This window comes from Condylura cristata, unplaced genomic scaffold (genome assembly GCF_000260355.1).
Source record: "Condylura cristata isolate star-nosed mole 26May11 unplaced genomic scaffold, ConCri1.0 scaffold00018, whole genome shotgun sequence".
Lineage (NCBI taxonomy): Eukaryota > Metazoa > Chordata > Mammalia > Eulipotyphla > Talpidae > Condylura > Condylura cristata.
Window position 1 is genome coordinate 6,434,287 of NW_004567119.1, and position 21,569 is coordinate 6,455,855.

Below are 21,569 nucleotides of genomic sequence, written 5' to 3' on the forward strand. Positions count from 1 at the left end.
CCCCCCCCCCCCCCCCGGCCTGTACTTCGCCCCATCCTGTTTCCCGTTTGGATTGGCCACTCCACGTCTCCATTACACCCCTCTTCTGTTGTGTGGTGGTTAACCGTTGGTAAAGGGCTTCCGCTTATGAATGTTGTTAGCATTACGGCAGCCCTTGGAACCAGGAGGCAAGCAGCCTCTCTGTCTTTGAAAGAGACTCAGAGAGGATTTGTCTGAAGCCCCAGGACTGGCGGGGACTGGATCTGAACTGAGAACTGGACACTCAGCATTTTCCCAGCAGAACTCACTGTCCCCTGCCCTGGTGCCCCGGATATCCGTGCAGAAGCCTGGACATCATTCTTGACTCCTCCGTTCCTCCTCCAAGTTCAAGGTCTATCAATTCTAGCACTTGCAAGTTTTTAAGAATTCCTCCACCCTTACCACGCCACTTCGTTTTATACCAACGTCAGTTACCCCCACTTTCCTTCTTCCTGCTCCCCTTTCTTTTCTTTTCTTTTTTTTTTTATAATATAATAGTTTATTTTTACATCATTTTGTACCGTGCTCCCCTTTCTAATTCTGTCTCAGACTGCTGCGCAGTCTCGCTGTCTTCCCTCATGCCTCTCTGCAGTTCTTTCTCCTTGTTCTTCAGCTGGCTAACTCCTGCTCATTCGGGGCCCAGCTCAGATCCTTTCTCAGGAAGCCTTCCGGAAGTCCTCAAAGACCCGATAAGCTGCTTTGTCCACTCGTTGTCATGGCAACCTATGCTGATCCTAATAGAGCATTAGCCCAGGTTTTGATAAATCCTCCACCAGCCTCATCGAGAGCAGGGAGTGTATCTCTTATTTTCCTGTCATATCCATGTGCCTGGCATATTACTGGCACTCAGTAAATACGTGTTCGTTCAGTGAATCGGCTATAGGCCAGTCAGAGCAGAAAAGGTACTTTGGCATTTCTGTAATTTGAGTCCAAGCTCTTCCTACATATTTCTTTTCTCACTTGATGCCAATCATGTTCTGAAATCAAACAGTTAACTTGAGTAATAACACAGTTTTCTCATTATGAAACACAGGATTTAAGTGGAACTCTATGTATGGCCCAGCAATACTAGCAAACAGATACTGTTGAATGGTGACAGGTTCCTTTTGGGGGAGATCAAAAATTCTGAAAAAAGATAGTGGTAATGGCCACAGAAGATAGAGTCCATAATGAATGCCATGGAATTGTACACTTAACACTGGTTAACATGGCAAACTTTATCTTACATGTGTTAGTGCAATTTAAAAAATTTAATAATATAACAACAACCTTTCAATTGTATAAACGGGTGAATGTGGATTGTTATGGTAGGTGAATTACCTCAGTAAATTCACTAAAAATTGAATTTCTGATAGTAATTACTACCCACATTTCAAAGTAATTATGAACGCACAGGAAACACTGACATCTCTACAAAGCCTGTTGTTTGATATTAAAATACCCATTGTTTCTAGTCGTGGCAAAGTCATACAAAATCCTAGCAGTATTTTATTTTGTTACCTGCATTTATCATTGAGAGAAAAGCTATACTTTACATGGAATAATAAAAATAAAAATATCTTTGTTTTCTATTCAAGTTCACTGACCCTGTGAACTCTATCTATAGATCTTGGGTTATGACCAATAGATTTAATCTGTTGAAAATAAACTCCCTGGGGGAAAATCAATTTGCTTTTGTTTTCCCTAATTCAACCACATATATAGTTTTGGCTATTGAGACTCTAATGCTGGGCATCATTTACTAATTTAACACTGTATGTTAAGTCAAATTACCTTTCTTAAAAAAATATACTCCAAGTCTTCCCCCAAATAATCATTGGTGAACGGCAGCCATTACATCCAGTCATTTAAAAAGATTAGAACATCACTGTCCAGGATCTTTACTCGTAGGCACATTTGCTACTTTTGTTCCAGAAAGGAGTGGCCCGGGCCACTTCTTGCCTACTCACTTTTTTGATTGAGTAACTCTCACTGGCTTTCTGAGCTGCAAGAGCCCGTGTAGGAGGGAAGGGTTCATGCAGCCTCTGTCCAAGAATTCAGTGTCCCGTTGCACCAGAATTCTATTTTCCAGCAGAGTTTTCTAATGTTTTGGGGGGTTTTGTTTTGGTTGATAAACATACGAAATCATTTTGTTTCAGAGAATGGTTCCTTCTCACAGTAACCAGTTGCAAACTTTCCTTTTTTTATTATTGAATGATAGCTGAAGAGAAGTTGTTTATTATAAGACCTAGGGATGACTTATATATATATATATTAGTTATTTTTACATATTTTTGTGCATTTTTCCATCTCAGTTGCAGCCCCCTTGGGTTTCCCATCACCAAATCACCCATGTGCCATCACCATAGTCCAATGCAGGATGACTTTTAATAACTGACAGGTTACTTCATAATAAACACTTCTTGAATGTAACAAAGACACATTCAATCTTCGCAAGACTATTTTGTGGGATGGACTATGAGGGTATGGGATGGAATATAAGACAGGAGTGGGATGAAACCACCAAAGTCACGGTGGGGCATATCACATACGGGAGAGAACACCAAGAATCAGGGCACAAGGTGTATAGGATGAGTGTCGGGAGATCATCCCATAACCCAGGTCAAGAAATGAAAACCAAATGAGCAAAGGAATGAAAACAGAGGGTAGAAGGAAGCGTAGAAACCAGAAGAAAGTAAAAACCCAGAACCAGAAGAACAATGCAATCGTCAAGGGGCTGGAGCCCCACAGCGCCCCCCTGTGTTGGCCACGTGCCTGAGGATACATTCCTGGAATCTGTTTTCTCAGACTCGTGTCAAAAATCAAAATTACATGCAGAATGTGGCCACTTCTCATAACAGACCTAACTGAGAAAACTGTCATCCGTGATCACTCAGTTACTTATTCCTCATTCTTAATGTTGAGATTCCATGAAGGGGCTGAACTCACCTAGATGCTGACTTTTCAGGCTCCAGCATGCATTTCTGGAACACTGAGTAGATTAAGTAGCTTGTGCTTTGCATATCTGCCTGGGGGGTCTCCTGGTAAGGTGGCCAGGGCTTCTAACATGTGTTTTATTTCTTTGCCAGCTTCTCATAAATTTAGGCTGGAAGTGTGCAGATGGATATATGCATATTCATCCCCACTTTTTTGTAAATTAGTTTTAAAAAGCCTGAAACACTATCATATGTGGAGACAACCCAGTGCGTCTGTGTCCTAAAAGAGAATGATAAGCAGAATACCCAGCGGCCTGACTTATCTGACGTTCAGTCAGATAATTTTTCTATTAAAAATAATGACTTCAGTGACCCCAGTCAATCAAGACCATCGATGAGTTACCCAACCCAGCTTTAAAAACCAGGGACTCCTGCTTTGTAAAAGCGTATCTCTCGCTGTCCTCTCACAAAAGGCCTCTCTGCACGCATCGCATATACACACCAGCTTCCAGGTGTTTCCTGTGACCCTGCTTTAAATCAAATGTCTCCTGACGTCCAGAGAAACATGTTTTGAATTAGGTCTAGACCATCCATTTAAGGATAATTTCAACATTCACCTGGTTTCAGAAGGATACGGGTTTGTGGCTTTCCTGTATGTCACATGACTGACTAGAATGTCCACGTGTTAACTGCGTTCACAACCGTGACTGATTCTCCGTCGTCATCCGGAGTTGCTTCTTTATCTATAAAATGTGGGATATTAACTGTATCATGAAGGTATTGTGGAGATGCAATGAGAGGCAAGGGATGCGAATGGTCAGCTCAGGACCTGGAGCCAGGTAGATTTGTCGATGCAGAAGCTATTTTACCTTGTTCTCAAGAAGAAAGGCACATGCAAATTCCAAGTGTTTTCCTCTCTACCTAGAGAGCTTTGCGTACACACCCCCTCCCACACACACACATACTAACACACACGTGCACTGGTTTATCTATAATACCTTAGACAAATATGCATGAACAATGCATTTAGGGCTTTGTTGTGAGGTGGTCAAATTTTATTTGAAACTTATCCCTACAGTGATTATTTAAAGAACCTGCTTACATAATTCAACATAAGATCAGCTTGGGCTCTTTGAAGCCATATATTCTCTTTTCAAGCAATAAAACATTTTTTCAGTTGATGCATGTGGCAATCAGGACACTTAGTGACTGGAAAAGAAGATCAGGGATTCAGTGACACACAATAATGGGTCTTTGCGAACATGCTGCAGTGTAGTGGGTATTGATTTGCTAGGGGAGAATATTAAAAGGACATCATTCATAATATTTCTTTTTTTTCTTTCCAAAACATTTGTTCCTTTTATTAATCACATTTCTGAAGCGTGACTTTTCTTGACCCAGAGCTGTCTTACGTTACTACATACTCAAGCTCACTTTCTATTTTATACATGGAATGGCCTGGTTTTCAAAAAAAAAGTAGATTGAAAGAATGGTGAAAGAAAAACCTGTATTTTATTCTATGGAGGGGAAAATATGAACAAAAATGCTTTCATGCAAATACTCTAAGATAAAGTGATCAAAATCACTCTTCCTTGATGCTATTTGTTGTGGCTCATAAACTCCACAATTTATTCATTTATTTTTAATTTTCAGAATCTCTTTTCAATTTATCCATAATTATGATCATCATAATGACTAATCCTTCAGCCTCCACCAATCACAAAATGAATTTGAGGTTTGATAATTTCCCCATGAGTTTGTACTTATCTTTTTGTTCAACAAATAGGACTCGAGCTCTTATTGCATGTCAGGTACTGTGCAGGAGACATTTCATTTCTAGCAGAGCTTAGGGCCAGGATTACATGATTTATTATCCATATCAATTTAATTAGCCAGACTATCTGCCCTTCCTCTTTCTCTGGTATACACATTCAAAGTTACAATTCCAAATAAACTTATAATACTAACTCTTACATAAAGAATTAAGTTAGAAAACAAGTAAATAGAATCTTTATTTATGTGTTACTCCCAGAATTCCAGAACTTTGAAAATTAAAGGCAGATATATTACCAGCAAGAACTGTGTGTGTGTGTGTGTGTGTGGTGTTCACACACACCACACACACACACACACACACACACTCCAACTACACACATTTGCTTATGCTGAAACAGTTTTTGCTTTCCTTTGAACTTGGAATGCGAACAGGAATCAAACTGCTTTTTATCTCCTCTCTTCTGTATTATTTTGTTTATTTAATTGTGCACATATTATTTTAATTTATAAAAATATGGTAGACAGTGCAAGAGTACTTAGCACTCACAACATAAGTAGAGAGCAGAGAAAACCATCTGCAGATCTTTTCATTTTGCCTCAATAAGGGAAGAACTTTTATCAAATTCCCACTTAGTTCTTTATGAAGGAATGGGGTGTGAAGAGCTCTCAGTGTTATAAGTAGATAGTAGAAGCAGCTAAAGTTTTCAAGCCCGGACAAGCCTGTGTCATCTGGATGGTGTCTGGAAGTAGAAGACTTACAAGTCATTGTTTCAACCCTGGAAATTTCCTTGCGGAACTGAGGCCACAAGATGGGGAAGGGAACGAGCAAGGGAGGATCTCAGAGGGCCAGGGTGCAGGCTGTGGGTGGTGGCTGCGGAGTGGGGGGACCCTACGGAGTGGGGACCAGCGTCTAAGGAGGGGGGCCCTAGGCCTTTGCATCATGTATAGTGTTATAAACCAGTGTGACCTCTCGCGAAAAAACTCATTTGTTCGTCCAGTCTATGTAGAGTGTGCTCATCAAACCCCACATTTTGGTGCGATATTTTATGAGATGGAGCTACATCTAGCTGTGACCCACTGTACACGGGTAACCTTGCTGATTTTTTAGCTCATTACTCATCACCCCACAGATCAGTCAGCTAGATATTAGCAAAACTTGATTTGATCTGTTCTCAGGGGAGACGCCACGTTGGGGCAGTTCACGGTGCCAGCTGACCCCATTCTAAATTGTGGGCCTCCCTGGAGCCACAGGGGTTAAGTCTCAGGAGTATGAAGCTGTCAGCAGCCCCTGCAGCATGAGTTCAATCCTTGACCGGCACTGACCCACACAGCGCGGGCAGACCTCTCCTGTCTCACCTGCTGCTCCCTCAGCAGTGTTTTTCATTCAATCTCTGTTCTGCTCCCTGCTCTGTCTCTGGTGAATCCTCTCACCCTCCATACCTCTGGTCTACACTGCAGTTCTGTGCTCATAAATAAATAAAATAAATATTTTTCTTAAAAAGAAAATAAGTAAACTGCAGGCTGCAAGCCAACAAACTCAGCAAGGCAGACATGGAAAACAGCAGGCAGAGACCCCTCCAGGCTCAGCCCTGGTAGCGCCGAGGAAGCAAGACCCAGCCAAGCACATGGTTTGGGGTGATTCTTGGAGTACCCACGAGCAAAATGGTCTGTGCTTATTTTTTTTCCTTTGCTCCTATTTTAAAATTTTGTTTTCACATTTTCTGTCTCAGCTACCTGTCTGTGTGTCTTAGCATCATTGCACAAAAAAGCCTTCTACAGCTGAACAACTGCGACATATAGGGAAAATGTTGGGTATCTTTAGACATTCCAATATCCTTTTAAATCAGCATTTCCACTGCTCAGAAGTTTGCATTCACATTCAAGTATAGGCTATGATTAAGTTCATAAGAGAATCCACAATGAAAGAGAAAACAATTCCTTTTTCTAAAGAAACCAGGTAATTGCGCTAAAATATAGCCACAAAATGAAATGTCATATAACTGTTCAAAAAGAATACGACTGAACTAGTTGGGTGAATTCAACATATTATGTATAACACGGGATACCATATACATGGATATTTTAAGTAAGAGTGGGCAAGGTTCAGAGCCAGGCATAAACCAGAACGTCTGTGAGTAAAGCAAAAGGATAATTTATATATGCCATCAATGTCATATATATACTTTGTAATCTGAGTCATTTTCTTTTTGTATGGAAATAGAAGGTACAGCTCATCTTTTGAGGAAGGAAAAAGTTATATACAGTTTAATTATGAAAACTTTTTTTTTTAAGATTTATTTATGCTTGCGGAACTGGGGTGCAGGCCAGAGGTGGGGGGGTGAGAGAATTCACCAGAGACAGAGTGGGGAGCAGGTAGATGGACTTAAGTACACTGCTGAGGGGCAGTGGGAAGACAGGAGAGGTCTGCTGCTGCGCCCTGTGGGTCACTCCCTGGCCGGGAATGGAACTTGCGCTGCGGTGACTTTGGAGTGCTTCATAGTGCTGCGCTTTAACCCGTTGTGCCACCAGAGGGAGCCCCTAATTATGAATACTTCTTTTTTTTTTTTTTAAAGATTTATTTATTCATACAGAACTGGGGTACAGGCCAGAGATGCGGAAGGTGAGAGGATTCACCAGGGTCAGAGTGGGGAGCAGAACAGGCAGATGGACAAGGTCCACTGCTGAGGGGAGCAGCGGGCGGGTCAGGAGAGGTCTGCCACGCCATGTGGGTCACCTCTGGGGCAGGCGGGGATCGAACTCATGCTGAAGTGGCTTTAGCTTCTCAGTGCTGTGCTGTAACCCGCTGCGCCACCAGGGAGGGCCTAATTATGAAGACTTTTTAATAGTATAAACAAGTTTATACTATTTATGGACATGCATTTATTTACAAAATACCTATAGCAGTTATCTGGTAGACGATTACAGGCCCTTTAAACAATTTTATACTATTTATGTTAAAATCCCTATGCATTCGGGTATTTTCAAACTGCAAGCTTCCCTTGGGAACTAACTCACACTGCCCAAACCATGCTTTACCCCTGCATTAATCTAGTTTTCAATATTGCTCCTTTCCGTTCTCCCATTCATTGAATCCTCCCTGGAATTGAATTGGCCCTGGATGTTGTGAAAAGGTGAGGCCCTTTCTAAAAGAATTCATTAGTAGTAAGAAACTGCTGGTAGCAACAGCAGACCTCCGGGCCTTGCCCCCGGCGGGGGCAGCGCTGTGAGGACTTGGTACAGCCTGCGAGGTCCCCAAATGGTAAAGAGAAGTATGCTTGCGCTAATGAATCAGTGCTTTCAGGGGGTTAAAGAGATGAAAAAAAAAAAATGGCATTAAGTCACAGATAATGCAAGGGGAGGTGCAGCCGTCCCTCGGGAGAGCGGAGGAGACCGGCTCTGGCTCTCAGCTCTGGGCCCCAGGGCGCGGCGGCTGCTCGTGCACTTCACGCCTGGAACACGGATGGGGCGTGGCCCATCCTCTCCCCTCCCCTGGGCTCTGGTGCTCCCGGGCCTGCTGAGCTGGGAGCTTCCCCAGATCTCACGCTTCATCTTGGTGCCCATTCACGAAGGAGTGAAAGTTTCCCAAGTGCGGAGGACTCCAGAGACAAAGAACGGCAAGTATGACGGCGGATTCTTCCTGCCCGAGAAGGATCTGACCTGATTCCTCCTTGTTTGGATTTTTACACTGTGACGTTATTGGGCGGGACAATTGGGAATTATTTATGAGCCAGAATAACATGGTTCGCCATTTGAATCAATATTATTGAACCAAGTTGGTCCTGATGAATTTAAGGGCTCTTTTTGTCTAAAATGGAAATTGCTTTTTACTGATAATAATGGTGGTCATTAAAAAGCATTTATACCAGAAAATGTTAAGAATCAAAACAACCTATCATCACGGTCACTATAAGCCATCTTGCATCTATGGGTACATAGGAAAATGTAACCACGTGTGCATCTTTAGATATTGGTTTCCACTTAACTTTCTTCCTTTGACGGCAGTGTGAACTGTCTTCCATGGAGCACATTTACATTTATCATGACATCGCCTGGAGTTATGCTTCTAGAAAGATGCTGAGCATTTTATCCCATCATTACACTGTCTCCTAGAGTCTCATGATTTTGTATTCTTTATCTGCTCATTTTTTGCTATCCCTTCTGCATTCTAAAACTCTTTTTTTTGAACTCCTACCCTCTTACTACTCTTTTTAAAGAAGATTATTTATGCATACAGGCCAGAGATGCAGGAGTGGTAAGAGGATTCACCAGACACAGAGTGGGGAGCAGAACAGGCAGATAGATGAAGCACACTGCTGAGGGGAGCAGCGGGCGGGTCAGGAGAGGTCTGTGGCGCCCTGTGGGTCAACTCCGGGCCTGGGGATCGAGTTCGTAGTGCTGTGATTTAACCCACTGTGCCACCATGGAGGGCCCCTCTAACCACTTTAAACATAGAATAGCTTGGGAAATAAGAACAATAGACACCCAATAGGGGCTCTCTGAGTCAGGTGAGGAAGTATCAGGCAGCAATGCCTCGTGCACAGGCCTGGGAAAAAGCCAAGTCCTCATCCCACTCCCCATTCAGTGATTTGCCTGGTGGTTCCACCATCACCACCAGTGAAATCCTGCTTCAAACCAGTGGTGACAAATATCTCCTGACAGTGCATCCATCCCGCATGGCTTAAATGACTGCCAGGAATCTGTGCTATCAGGAAAGAAAATTATGAACACATCAAGTGGTGAATTTCATTCAACATCCCGTTTGGGAAATATTTTATAAGTAGAGCTGTTTTAAAAGTAAAAGATTAAGCTGGTCACCATTAAGAGATAGACAGAAGACTTGAGAATATCAGATACAAAGGATGTGAAGTTGTAAACTATTCCAAGAGGGTTTATCAGGGGCCGATAGAGACCTCAGCTCTGTGCAAGATGCTTAGACAGGCAATAAAAAACCCCACAGAATCAATGCAAAGATATTTAACTGGGATATGGCCATGAAGATGGGATTTAAGATCCACTGTAAGCAATGGACCCTCTCATGTGGAGTCTCCTCGTTACTTGGGCTGACCATGAGGTCTGTGTGAGTTAATAACTCTTTGCTTTGTTCTCTGCTCTCACTGCAGTTCCCAGCCCACGGCAGTGCCAGGCTTTGGAATCTGTGAGGCCACCTGTTTGCCACCTGTATGACTGCAAGTGTGTTATCCACACTGCATTTTCAAATCATCTAACATTTGCCTCTTTTTCTGCAGCGGGGATTTAAGCCATGATTTCGGTAAACACTGCCTGGCCCATAAAAAGCAACTCAGAAAGCGTCACATTTGCATGATTTATCATCACAGACTGACTCCTGTTTCCTGGTGCCCAGGGAGCAGTGTCCACGCCAGATGTTCACAGCAGACCACAGACCAGCTTTCTCAAGAGCAGGAGGGAAAACGGTCACTAGAAACTCTTGGCATCACACATGTGCCTTTACTTTGGTGAATCAGCTTTAAAGGTTTAAATTTATCTTCTTCTCTTTTAGTAACTTGGATTCTTGACAACTTGAGGAAGGGAAAGAAGATCTGTCTCTAAACTTTAAGTGAGAAGATGGAAAGGACAGCTCACTGGTCTTCACTGTAGTCTCATCAGAAAGGAGTTAACGGACAATTAACGAATGCCTACTGCGTGCCAAGTGATTTGTATAAATCATCTCACTTAATCCTCTTAGCAGCCCTTTGAAAGACAAGGCAGATCACCATCTTAGAGACAGGGAGTGAATTACACAGAGGACAGGGGGCTTGCTTAAAGTCAAGGAGACAAGTTGGGGCTGCAGCTCAGCACCCGGCAAGGCTTCTCACAGCAGACTGCTTCCTGCTAGACCCAGTCCTGACTGATGATGCATGACTTAGCAGAAAATGCACTCTGCTCCTGGGAATGAGCAATGACTTGGACTAAAAGGGGTTCTTGGGTGGCAAGCCCGCACGTGGGTATAATTTCTGCAATCTTCCTGTCAAACTGTGAGATGGTTTTTCTTTGACCACGTAATCAGCATATCCCTAGCTGTTTAAAGAAATTGCCTTAACTAGTTGCCGTCCATCGTGTTACTTTGAAGACACAGCGCCCAGAATAGAGCCCAAACACACCTTTTTTTTCAAGCCAGTTTTCCTTTATGCCTGCCAACATCTTTCTACCCATCCAGCAAGGCTGCACTTCCGAAATCAGAGAAGCACTGGAACTGAAATCTGAACAAAACTTAAAATGTTCTCATTTGCTTCAGGAAGAAACCCCTGCCAGATTCTCAGAACCTCCCGAAGAGAAAATTTTCTTGCCAATGGGATGTCACTCAAAATCCAGGTCAGGTAAAATGCGGCCCCCCTCACGACTGCAATCCCTCATTGCTTTCCCTTCCTAACCAGTGATTTAGCGAGAAGCATCAGCATCCGAACACTCTCCTACCCCAGCCACACGTGTGTGAGCACACACACACATGAACATACATGAACACACACGTGATGCACAGATGCACACATACATGGACAGAGAGCTCACTGGTCCACGTGATGACAACGTTGATGGTGACTGCTCAATATATGATTTAATTTTTTTCAATTTCATGTTGATTTGAATTAACCAAGTCTCCCTGTCAAGGTTTCAATATTGACCTACCGCTGTCCTCCACAGAGAAGTAGAAGATGTCTTGGGTTGCATTGCTGCCCTCGTCCAAGATGTAGAAGATTCTCATCTCATTGACGTCGGCTAATAAAAGAGAAAATACCACACAAGTTATACTGGCCCATGTTGGAATTGGAATTGGAATATGTCAAAAACCTTAGTGCTTCAACAGGGTCTGGAAATACTGCAGTAAATACTTCTTCAGGCAATGACTAAGCACACATGACTCTAACTTCTTTAGGTTACAGTGGTTAAGACAGAACTTAGCTTAACTAGTGTTACTGTGTTGCTCTGTGCATGAGCTTGGGATTGCGCTCAGCCTCCTGGACATTATTGCTGTGTTTATTTACAGCACCTCTGTCCTCTACTGACCCTGTATTCATCTGGTTTCAGGGTTTCTGCACCAGCACTGAACTTGGTGTAATGATGCATGTTCACCACTCATCAAAATGAATTTAAGAATTAGTTAGCTTCATGAGAAAATAGGAATAGCATTATGTTTATTCTGTTGCCTACTCTTTTGGGTTTTTGACAATTTGACATATGAGTTTATACTGTGTCTCCATATTGATAATAATTATTGGTATTTTAATAATTTTTAAGAGATTTATTTGCATACAGAACTGGGGTACAGGTCAGTGGTGCAGGAGCGGTGAGAGGATTCCCCCAGGGACAGAGTGGGGAGCAGAAGAAGCCAATTGATAAGTACACTGCTGAGGGGAGCAGCGGGTGGGTCAGGAGAGGCCACGCCATGTGGATCACCTCCCTGGCTGGGAATTGAACTCATGCTGAAGTAGCTTTAGCTGCTTAGGGCTGTGCTTTAATCCGCTGTGCCACCAGGGAGGACCCAATTATTGGTATTTTAAAGACAACTTGCATTCTGGGGTTATTTATTTATCCAAATAATTCTCATACAACCACACACGATTTCACTTGCTTTAGAAGCCATTCTGAAATGCACTAAGCTTTTTTTTTTTTTTTAAAGATTTTTATTTATTTGTGCTTACAGAAGTGGGGTACAGGCCAGAGGCTCAGGGGTGGCGAGAGGCTTCACCAGAGACAGAGTGGGGAGCAGAACAGACAGATCGATGAAGTACACTGCTGAGGGGAGCAGTGGGCGGGTCAGGGGAGGCCTGCCACGCCATGTGGTCACCTCCAGGGCAGGCGGGAATCGAACTCATGCGGAAGTGGCTTTAGCTTCTCAGTGCTGTGCTTTATCCCGTTGCGCTACCAGGGAGGGCCGCACTAAGCTTTTTTATAAAGACCCTCCATCAGTTTTACTCTGAGGTTGCATCCGGGTTTATACATATCAGATGTGGAACACTCAGGCATCAGGCATCTCTGCACATGTCATGCATGGAGCTACAGAAATGAATTTTAGGACAATGGAAAGAGCAGTCAAAAGGCACCAGGTGTCACTTCACCTGGGAAAGCAGAGGGACCTGCTCATCATTAGTAGAGAAACAAATATAGAGGAAAGATGATCTCTCAAATATACCCCTCCAGGGCCTCCCAGGTGGCGCAGTGGGTTAAAGCACAGCACTGGGAAGCTGAAGTCACTTCAGCATGGGTTCTGTCCCTGCCCAGAGGTGAGCCACATGGCGCAGCAGACCTCTCCTGACATGCCCGCTGCTCCCCTCAGCAGTGTATTATGTCAGTCAGCCTGTTCTGCCCCTGCTCTGTCTCTGGTGAATCCTCTCACCACCCCTTCATCTCTGGCCTGTACCCCAGTTCTGTATGCACAAATAAATTAATATTTAAAACAGGCCCTCCCTGGTGGCGCAGTGGGTTAAAGCACAACACTAAGAAGCTTAAGCCACTTCTGCATGAGTTCCTTCCCCGCCCTCCCGGGGAGGAGATCCACATGGTGTGGCAGACTTCTCCTGACCCGCCCACTGCTCCCCTCAGCAGTGTACTTCCTCGATCTGCCTGTTCTGCTCCCGGCTCTGTCCCTGGTGAATCCTCTCACCCTCCTCATTTCTGGCTTGTATCCCAGTTCTGTATGAATAAATAAATAAATCTTTAATAAACAAAAAACAAAAACAAAAACAATATATCCCTCCACTCACTCAGGAAAACTCAGTTTTCTGCTTTTTTTTTTAAGATGCAGAAATTATGTCTGACCGGTGCAATAAAATATGCATTGCCTCCACTACATTCCAAATCTAAATACCAAACATCATTTTCAGAAATCTAGACTTCCCAATACACTATGCAAATGATTCCTAGAGGTGTCATACTTACTGTTCAAAATTAAACAGATGCAAAATTAATATAACCTGATCTTATGTTTCAGGCGCAGAAACTGTCCACTTGTGTTGTAAGGTACCACTACAAGTTTTATTAAATATTTGCAGATTCCCATAAATGGGGATTCTGATGAAACTGCTGAGACAGTTTCCTTCCCTTGTATTTCAGCAGCACCGGAATCTTTCCATAAACAGACTGATCAGGACAGTTTGCATATGGCTGAGCTGATGTGCTCGAGGGGGAGGAAAGAGAGGCACAGGGCCACGGGCTACTCACCTTGTGTGAACACCAGCGTGCTTTGGCTTCCAGGGCCAGTATTGATGATGACGCCGTGACCCGGTGCTCTGGTCACTTTATACTTCAGGAGCCCCTGGGGACTGTCCTGGTGCTCGGCCTTCAGAGTCTCGCTGGTAATCAGGCAGCCCATGTGTCCAGTGTTAAGGTGCTTTAAGACATGGGCCCCCTTGTTAACGGACATCTGGGGAAGCCGCTGGTCTTCTGAGCTAATGTGGATCCTCATGACCTGAGGTTCGTGCGTCTCCAGGGCAGTGTCTGGGAAGACATGGAAGCCGGCGTGGGCGCCATCTGTCACGGTCAAGGAGAAGCTGTCTTCTGTCGTCTCGCTGTTGTCATGCCAGTAGCTGATCAGGTTCTTGTTCAGGTCGTGCTGGGTGAAGGTGGTCACAGGATGGCTTCCGTTACGCAATATCCTGCCATGGGTGGGGGCTTGGGCAATGGCAAAGAGAAGGAGATCATCTGGAGTGTCCTTGTCTTTGACCGTCAACTCAAGGGGGGTGATCAGTTTGCTTCTCCCCTTTTGCAGACTGAGTTTATGGATGATCAAGAGAGGTTTCTTTCTATCTCCATCTGCAATGATGATCTTGACAGTTCGGGACACAGTGCTGTGCCCATCGGTCACTTGGAATTCAAAGCTGTCCATTTTTATCTCATCATTGGAAGTGTGGGCATAGACTATTTTGTTGCCAGCCAACGGCAGCTGAGCAGAGGTGGCCACGGGTTTCCCAGGATGCTGTGAACTCTCCAGGTGCCCCAGGTGTGGAGCCCGAGTGACGCTAAAGTAAAGCTGCTCGTCAGGGCTGTTGATGTCATGGGTGCCAAGCTGGTCTGGGGTGAGGGTCACCCTGCCACCTTTTGTCAAGGTGACCCTTTGGCTGAGCAGCACAGGAGAGTCTCGATCTAAGCTTCCGATCGTGATGTGGAAATCTTGATCTACCAAAGGGTTAACCCCATCAGTCACGTCGAATTTAATAAGGTCAGTCACTCCTGCTTGGCCCACGTGGATGTAACAGATGAGGCCTCTGTCGATCTCATCCTGGGTAAAGTTCATCCCCAGCGTGAAGTTGTTCCTCACGGCCCCACCAGCTTTTCTCAGGCGCTGCAGAAGCCCTTGTTGCGGCCCCACACGGAGGATAAAACTGAGGCTCTTATCATCAGAGTCAAGATCTGTGGCCTTGAGGACCTGATTGGTGATGACCTCAGTGTGGCCGGCCTCAACTTGCAGCCCGTCATTGATGCTCAGCAGGGGTGTTTCATCATCCACCAGGATCACCACGATGGGCACTGTCCTGTGGGCAGTGTGCTTGCCGTCGCTCAGCCAGACCTGGAAACTGTCCTCTGTGGTCTCAGAGTCGTCGTGCTCATACACGATGGTGGAGGCCTCCTGGATCTCCCGTAAGGAGAATCTGTGCACGGGCTGACTGCCGGTGGCCAGCTGCTGCAGGATCCGTCCGTGCTGGGGGAGGGCTGTGAGCTGAAAGTGCAGGTCACTTGGTGGTAAGTCGGCATCTGCTGCATCGAGCAGTGGGGTGTCAATGACCAGGCTCAGCCCCTCCAGGACCACAAACTCGTGGGCAAAAAGCACAGGCTGCTCATCATTGGTGGGTAGGATGACTATAGGGAAGAAGACATGGGGGGAGGAGTTGATGCCATCGGAGCAATACACGGTAAATTGGTCTTCCTGTGGCTCCACCCCCTTGTGGATACTCTGCACGTAATTGATGTGCCTCATGCGGATGTCTCTAAGGGAAAAGGCACTGATGGGGCTGCCAGCCTGGGACACCGCGGAGCCAGGAGCTGGCGCGATGTTTTCCAGGTAACCCGAGGTTGGCTGACTAGTCAGCACGCACAGGATTTCATCTTGGGGCGTGTCTGCGTCTTCAACGCTGAGATGCTGTAAGGTCATGGCATTCCTTCCACCTTCATCAACAACATAGGGTTCCCCCACCAAGACCTCGGGGGCCACGTTATCCACAGGCAGTACAACCACCTGTACCTGCACTCTCTCTACTATGCTGTCACCCACCACCCACTGATAAGAATTCCTGGAAAGCACAAGGCTGAAGGCATCACGCTGCTGCTGTAGACCCGGCTCAACCCCGGTGTGCGCGTAGACCACGGCCCCGCTGATGAGGTCCTCCTGGGTGAATCGTTCTGTGGGGATGCCATTCACCAGAAGGGTGCCCAGTTTGGGGGTGTCCTCCACAATGAAAGACAGCATCGAGTGCCCTGTGCCCTTCTTTTTGTCGCGGATGGTGCCCATGGTGATCTGCGTGGTTCTGTTCTCTAACACATCCACGGAAACATGTAATAATGGGCTCCCTGTAATTGAGATCCTGGGGCTTCTGTCATCCGCGGTGGCGTGCACAGCAATCTGGACAGTGATGGGGATTTGGTGCACCCCGTCACTCACCTCGAGATGCAGGGTGTCCCTGGCTGTCTGCTCTCTGTGGTGCTGGTAAGAGACACTCCCGTGGACAATATCAGCTTGCCTGAAAGAGTCCCCTGGGACCATGGTCTTTTTTAAGAACTGCAAGTGTCCATGCTGGGGACCCCAACGTAACAGGAAAACAATTTGGTCAATGTCTGTGTCAGGGTCCGAGACGGCCAGCTCGTTGCTGCTGAGGGTGAAGCTCTCTCCCTCCAGGACAGTGACGCCTCTGTTGGTGATTTCTGGGGGCTGGCTGTCCACAGGCTTCAGGAACAACGTGAATGCGCCTGGGACACTGTTGCCTGCAGCATCCTCCACCCGGTAGGTGAACTGCACAACCCGGGGTACGATACCCAGCTTCTTGGGGGGCTGGTAGGCCACTTTGAGATGATTGACCTGGACCTGGGTGAAGTGCAAAATGGGCGTGTCTGGTGAATCGGTGAACACAATTTCTCCAGCGTGGACTTGGCAGCTGCCGTCGGTGTCAGTTGGGGGTGTCAGGAGGGTGTAGCGGAGGCTCTGGTTGTCCGAGTCCTGGTCCGTGTATTGGAGGGAGTCCTTCTGGAAGGGAGTGAGCTGGTACTGGTGCACGGTCATTTCTAGGGTAGTTCCTGGAAACAGCTCTGGACTCTGCAGATCCAGGGGTTGGACCTTGATGGGGAAAAAGTGCTGGCGGGATAGATTAGGTGGGTCATGGTCATCCTGCACCCGGAAAGTCAGCTGGGCCGTTCTAGACTCTGGGCTGTGGGGCCCAAGATGGCGGAAGAAGAGTCTCCCTCTTATTATGTCTTGCTGGAGCCACTCAGTCACTACTTTCTCGTAAAGTCCTTCTCTTTCCACATAGTCCCAGTCCCCGGGGGACAGCGGCGGCTCCGCCTGCCTCAGCAGCATCTCCCCCGGAGGCTGCCGGGAGTGGGTGGAGCCGGGGGCCAGCGGCCACCCCTCTTCTTCCTGTGTCGCCTCTGAGGGCTGGTCCTCCAGCACAAAGCGGATGGTGGAGTCCTCGGAGTCAACGTCTGTGGCGCTCAGCACAAAGGGGGTGATCCTGACCAACTGCCCTTCTGTCAGCGAGAGCCCGGCGTTGGCATCCACGATGGGTGGCTCATCGTCCACAGGTATGATGCTGAGCGGGAAGAGGAATTCCACCTGGTGGCGCCCATCGTCCATCCTGAAGAGGATGTTGTCGCTGGAGGTGTCGCTGCCGTCGTGGCGGTACACGACTCGGCCTGCGGCCAGGTCTGCAGGGGTGAAGTGTTTGCACCCCTCGGGCGCTCCGAGCACCGCCAGCTGTCCGTGCCTCAAGCCGCCGACCACGGTCACTTCCACCTCCTCCAGGTTATCTCCGTCACTGATCTGGAGGCCGCCTTGGCTGGACAGCGGCCTCGACTGACCTTCAAAGAGCAGCAGTCCTCCCACGTAGGTGGCTCGGGGGGCTGTGGCGTCCAGGGCCTTCACCACCACCACGAAGGCAAAGGGGGCAGAGGTGGCCCCGTCGCCGTCCACCACCTGCAGGTCCAGCTGGAAGAGGCGCTCCTCATCCAGTTTCTCTGTCGGGGGCTGAAAGGCGATTTTCAGCTCCTGCAGCTCCCGCTGGGTGAAGGAGGAGACTGGACGGCCCAGGGGGTCGTCCGTGCTGACCAGGCAGCCCTGGCCACCCAGGTGCTCGGATGTGCCTGTGGGGGCGCTGAGAAGGTGGAAGACCAGGTCTTCAGGGCCCGACTCCAGGTCCTCCGCCGCCAGAGCTTCAGACGTCAGGGCAGTCAGCTGGAACTGGTCGACCTCCATCATCATCTGGGCCTCCGCGCATGGCCTCGGCGCTGTGTTCTGAGATCCCTGGCGGATCCTCACCTGCAGCTGAAAGTGCTCGCGGAGCAGCGCCTCCGTGGGCCCTGCGCCTTGGTCCAGCGGGCCCAGCAGCTCGGCCACCAAGGGCACGTAGTCCCGGTCAGGGGAGGGGGTGGCTGCAGTGTGCTGGTAGCGCACCCCAGCCCGGATGAAAGCCTGGCAGTCTATGCTCTGGCCTCTGGGGAGAGGGGCTCCCGCGGCGTCCACCAGATGCCCGTACTTGGGCAGTGGGCCGCCCTCGGGCGGCAGAGGCGTGAGCCGGCACCTGTGAGCCTCGGCCCAGGACTCCGGCGCTGCGAAGTCCAGCACTCTGCTGTCGATGGCGGGGCTCCAGCCCCGCAGCCTCTCCACCGCCAGAGGCCTGTTGCGCGTCACCAGCTCGGGCTGGGAGAAGACCACGTCCACAGCCAGCGTGAAGGGCAGCGCCAGCGTGTAAGTCGGGGCGTCGTAGCGCAGCTGCAGCCGCACCCGGGCGCGCCCGGGGCCGCGGGAGCCGAAGTGAGTGTACTGGACCTGCCGGGGCCCGAAGGCGCAGGGGAAGCGGCGCGGGGAGAGCGCGCCCAGGCGCAGCGGCCGGGCGTCCCGCACCGTCACCTCGCAGCGGTCCCCCGGCCGCACTCGAATCACCAGGTCGCGGAGCGGGTCGAGCCAGAGCGAGCGGCCGGCCGGCACCCGGAGCCCGGGGTTGGCGATCAGCACGCTGGGGCCGTCGAGGCTGCCGCCGCCGAGTGCCCCCGGGGCGGGCAGGTAGAGTGCCCGCGGGGGCTCGGTCCCGGGCGAGGGCAGCTGTCCCTGCAGCCCCGGGCAGCTCAGGAGCAGGCAGGCGAGCGCCGTGACCAGTGCCCGGGGCGTCCCCGCGCGGCGCCCACAAGTCCCAGCCATGGGACCTCGGCGCTGGGCTGCCCAAAGGGTACCGGGTCCACAGAGGGCCCTCTCAGCCGCAGGTGCAGGCGGTGGCGGGTGTCCAGCGGGAGCCGCTGCTCGGACTCAGCTGGCGCCGGTGGCTGCGCTTCAGCTGCGGCAGGTGCGGCGGTGGGGGAAGGGGTCCGCCTACCTCTGCCCCGCCCCTGCCCCGGCTCCCCTCGGCTGGCACCGGGGGCCCGGCAGATCCGCCCCAGCACCCCTAAACCCAGCCAGGGTGCCGGAGTTCCCGCCTCCCGCTCCGCGGTGCCGCCCCCTCACCCCGTTGTCTTACTGACCTTCCCGCCGCGAGGACTGCCTGCCTCGGACCCACCGGTCTGGACACTCTGCTCCTCGGGAGACGCCGAGGGACTGTGCTCAGGACAGGGAGCCCGACAGTGACCGTCCCCAGGTCAGCCCTGCGTGCACCCCGCGGCCGCCTCCCAGGCAGTGGGGTTTCGGATGTTACAGAGACACCATCCCTCTGCCTTCCCGCTGACCGGAGTACATTTTCCAGCTAAAATCGAGTCTCACTTTGGACAGAAAGGAGGCTGGTGGGAGCTCTCTTGCAAATAGGATTTTCTAGCTGTCTGTCTGATGAAGCAGCTTATTCCGAGTATTCTAATTCGGTGTCTCCAAAATCACCGGCATTTCTCTTCTGCTCAGTTTTAGGGGAAGGCATTAGCATCCCGGCTGGCGAAGTTGAATAGCTTTTAATCTATTTCTTGCCGTGGGTCTGGCAGAACAGTGCAGGTTCGCCTCCTTCCATTTTCTTGGAATGTGGTTTCCATATCTGAGCCACAGTGATTCCCGTGAATTCACTAGACATGGTGTTCCCTAATTGCTCTCTTTATAGAAAAATAGATAGTGGGGGGCGGGGGATGCCGGCAGAAACAGGAGCAGAGAAATACTTACTACAGAGACTTGAATCAATTTCTGTGAATCAATCTATTTAACACTTGCACTCAGACTCCTCATGGCTTTCCGAAGACGAAATGCCTTTCCTGAAACACAGTGGTAGGAACTCAGTCACTTGTGCAACTCTTAAATATTAGGGCTGTCTGATTAGCCACAGTGCAGAGTGAGCTTTACTTATATATAAAACAGTAGTAATGTGCCTTCTTTTGCAATTAATATGAATGTGAGAGGAACTTGTTGATAGTAAAAACAGATGCATCCCAAACTGGGTTGGTAAAAAGGACTTCTTGGGGGAATATTAATGTATAAATATCATCGTAGTTAGCCTCATGGTGTGTGCAATGGTACAGATGCCGGTTTTATCCAGCCATTTATTCAGCAGCAACATGACTTTAGAGGAGCACTAATCTATAAATGGCTTGAAAGAGTTAATTTTCTCCCTAAATATTTAATTCAATCAGCCAGTGAAATGCTGTGGTTCTATATAACCCACGAAAGTGGAATGTGAGCACACCTCATTAGCAGGCAGATTTGTTCACATAACAGAATATTAAGAGATAGTACATTGGAAGCAATATACGTTTAGCTTAATTATGCCAAGCTAGTTCAGTGTGTCTGGAAAATATTATTTAAAAATTGTATTTTTAGTTGAATCACAGGTATAATTCCATTGTAAATGGAAGAGGCATTATATTCAAACAACTAGTGCTTTATCCCAGGGATGATTTTTTTAATAATAGGACTTTTATCAGTCTGCATATAATAAATTTTTCTCAAGTCAATTTTCCTGTATGAGTACAATTCTGGCTCCTCCACAGATCTCACTCGCTGCAGGTGACTGTCTTGTCCATGTATTATATTATCAGAGTCAGAGGTCGGGTGTAGATGAGAGAACAGAAAGCTGAAGCACTGCCTGTTTCTGCGTTTGTTCCCTGGCCTGCCTCCTTCAGCTAACATTCCCTTTCTTCTTTTTTACTACAGATGTCTTGAAAATGCTTTTTCCATCCCCTTTATTGCCTTCATTTCTTACTTTTCCACTCACATGCTCTTAGGGCACTTGTTTGGCTTCCACTTTATTTTATTTTAAAAAAATTTATTTATGCATGCATACAAGAACCGGGGTACAGGCCAGAGGTACAGGGGGTAAGAAGCCTTCACCAGAGACAGAGTGGGGAGCAGAACAGGCAGATCTACGAAGTACACTGCTGAGGGGAGCAGCAGGTGTGTCGGAAGAGGTCTGCTGCACCCTGTGGGTCACCTCCCCAGCTGGGAATCAAACTCTTGCTGCAGTGGCTGTGGAGAGCTTTGTAGCGCTGTGCTGGAATCCATTGCGCCACCAGGGAGGGCCCCTGGCTTCCACTCTAAATGCATGAACACGTGAAGGTCTTTAGTAACCTCAACTTGTCTGTCTGTCCATTTGCCCCCTCCTTGCTTCTGATTTTCTGCCTTCAAATCCCACTTCTTCCTATGCTCCCCAAGCCATCTTCCTTGACCACTCTTGGAAACGTTCAAGGTCAGCTTGATTTAGTGTCTGTCTTTCCTCTTTCCTCATAAGCTCCGTGAGCACAAGG

General features: G+C 48.1%; 1 protein-coding gene across 1 annotated transcript in view; it reads right to left on the minus strand.

The window, feature by feature from the left end:
• Positions 1–19,062, minus strand: part of FREM3 (FRAS1 related extracellular matrix 3) — a 51,145-nt gene extending 32,083 nt beyond the window's left edge. The window contains exons 1-2 of the mRNA XM_004685196.1: positions 13,884–19,062; positions 11,352–11,441 (exon numbers count right to left, since the gene is read on the minus strand). Of these exons, the coding sequence (XP_004685253.1) occupies positions 11,352–11,441; positions 13,884–19,062 (5,269 nt within the window). The remainder of the gene's footprint in view (positions 1–11,351; positions 11,442–13,883) is intronic.
• Positions 19,063–21,569: the final 2,507 nt, after the last annotated feature.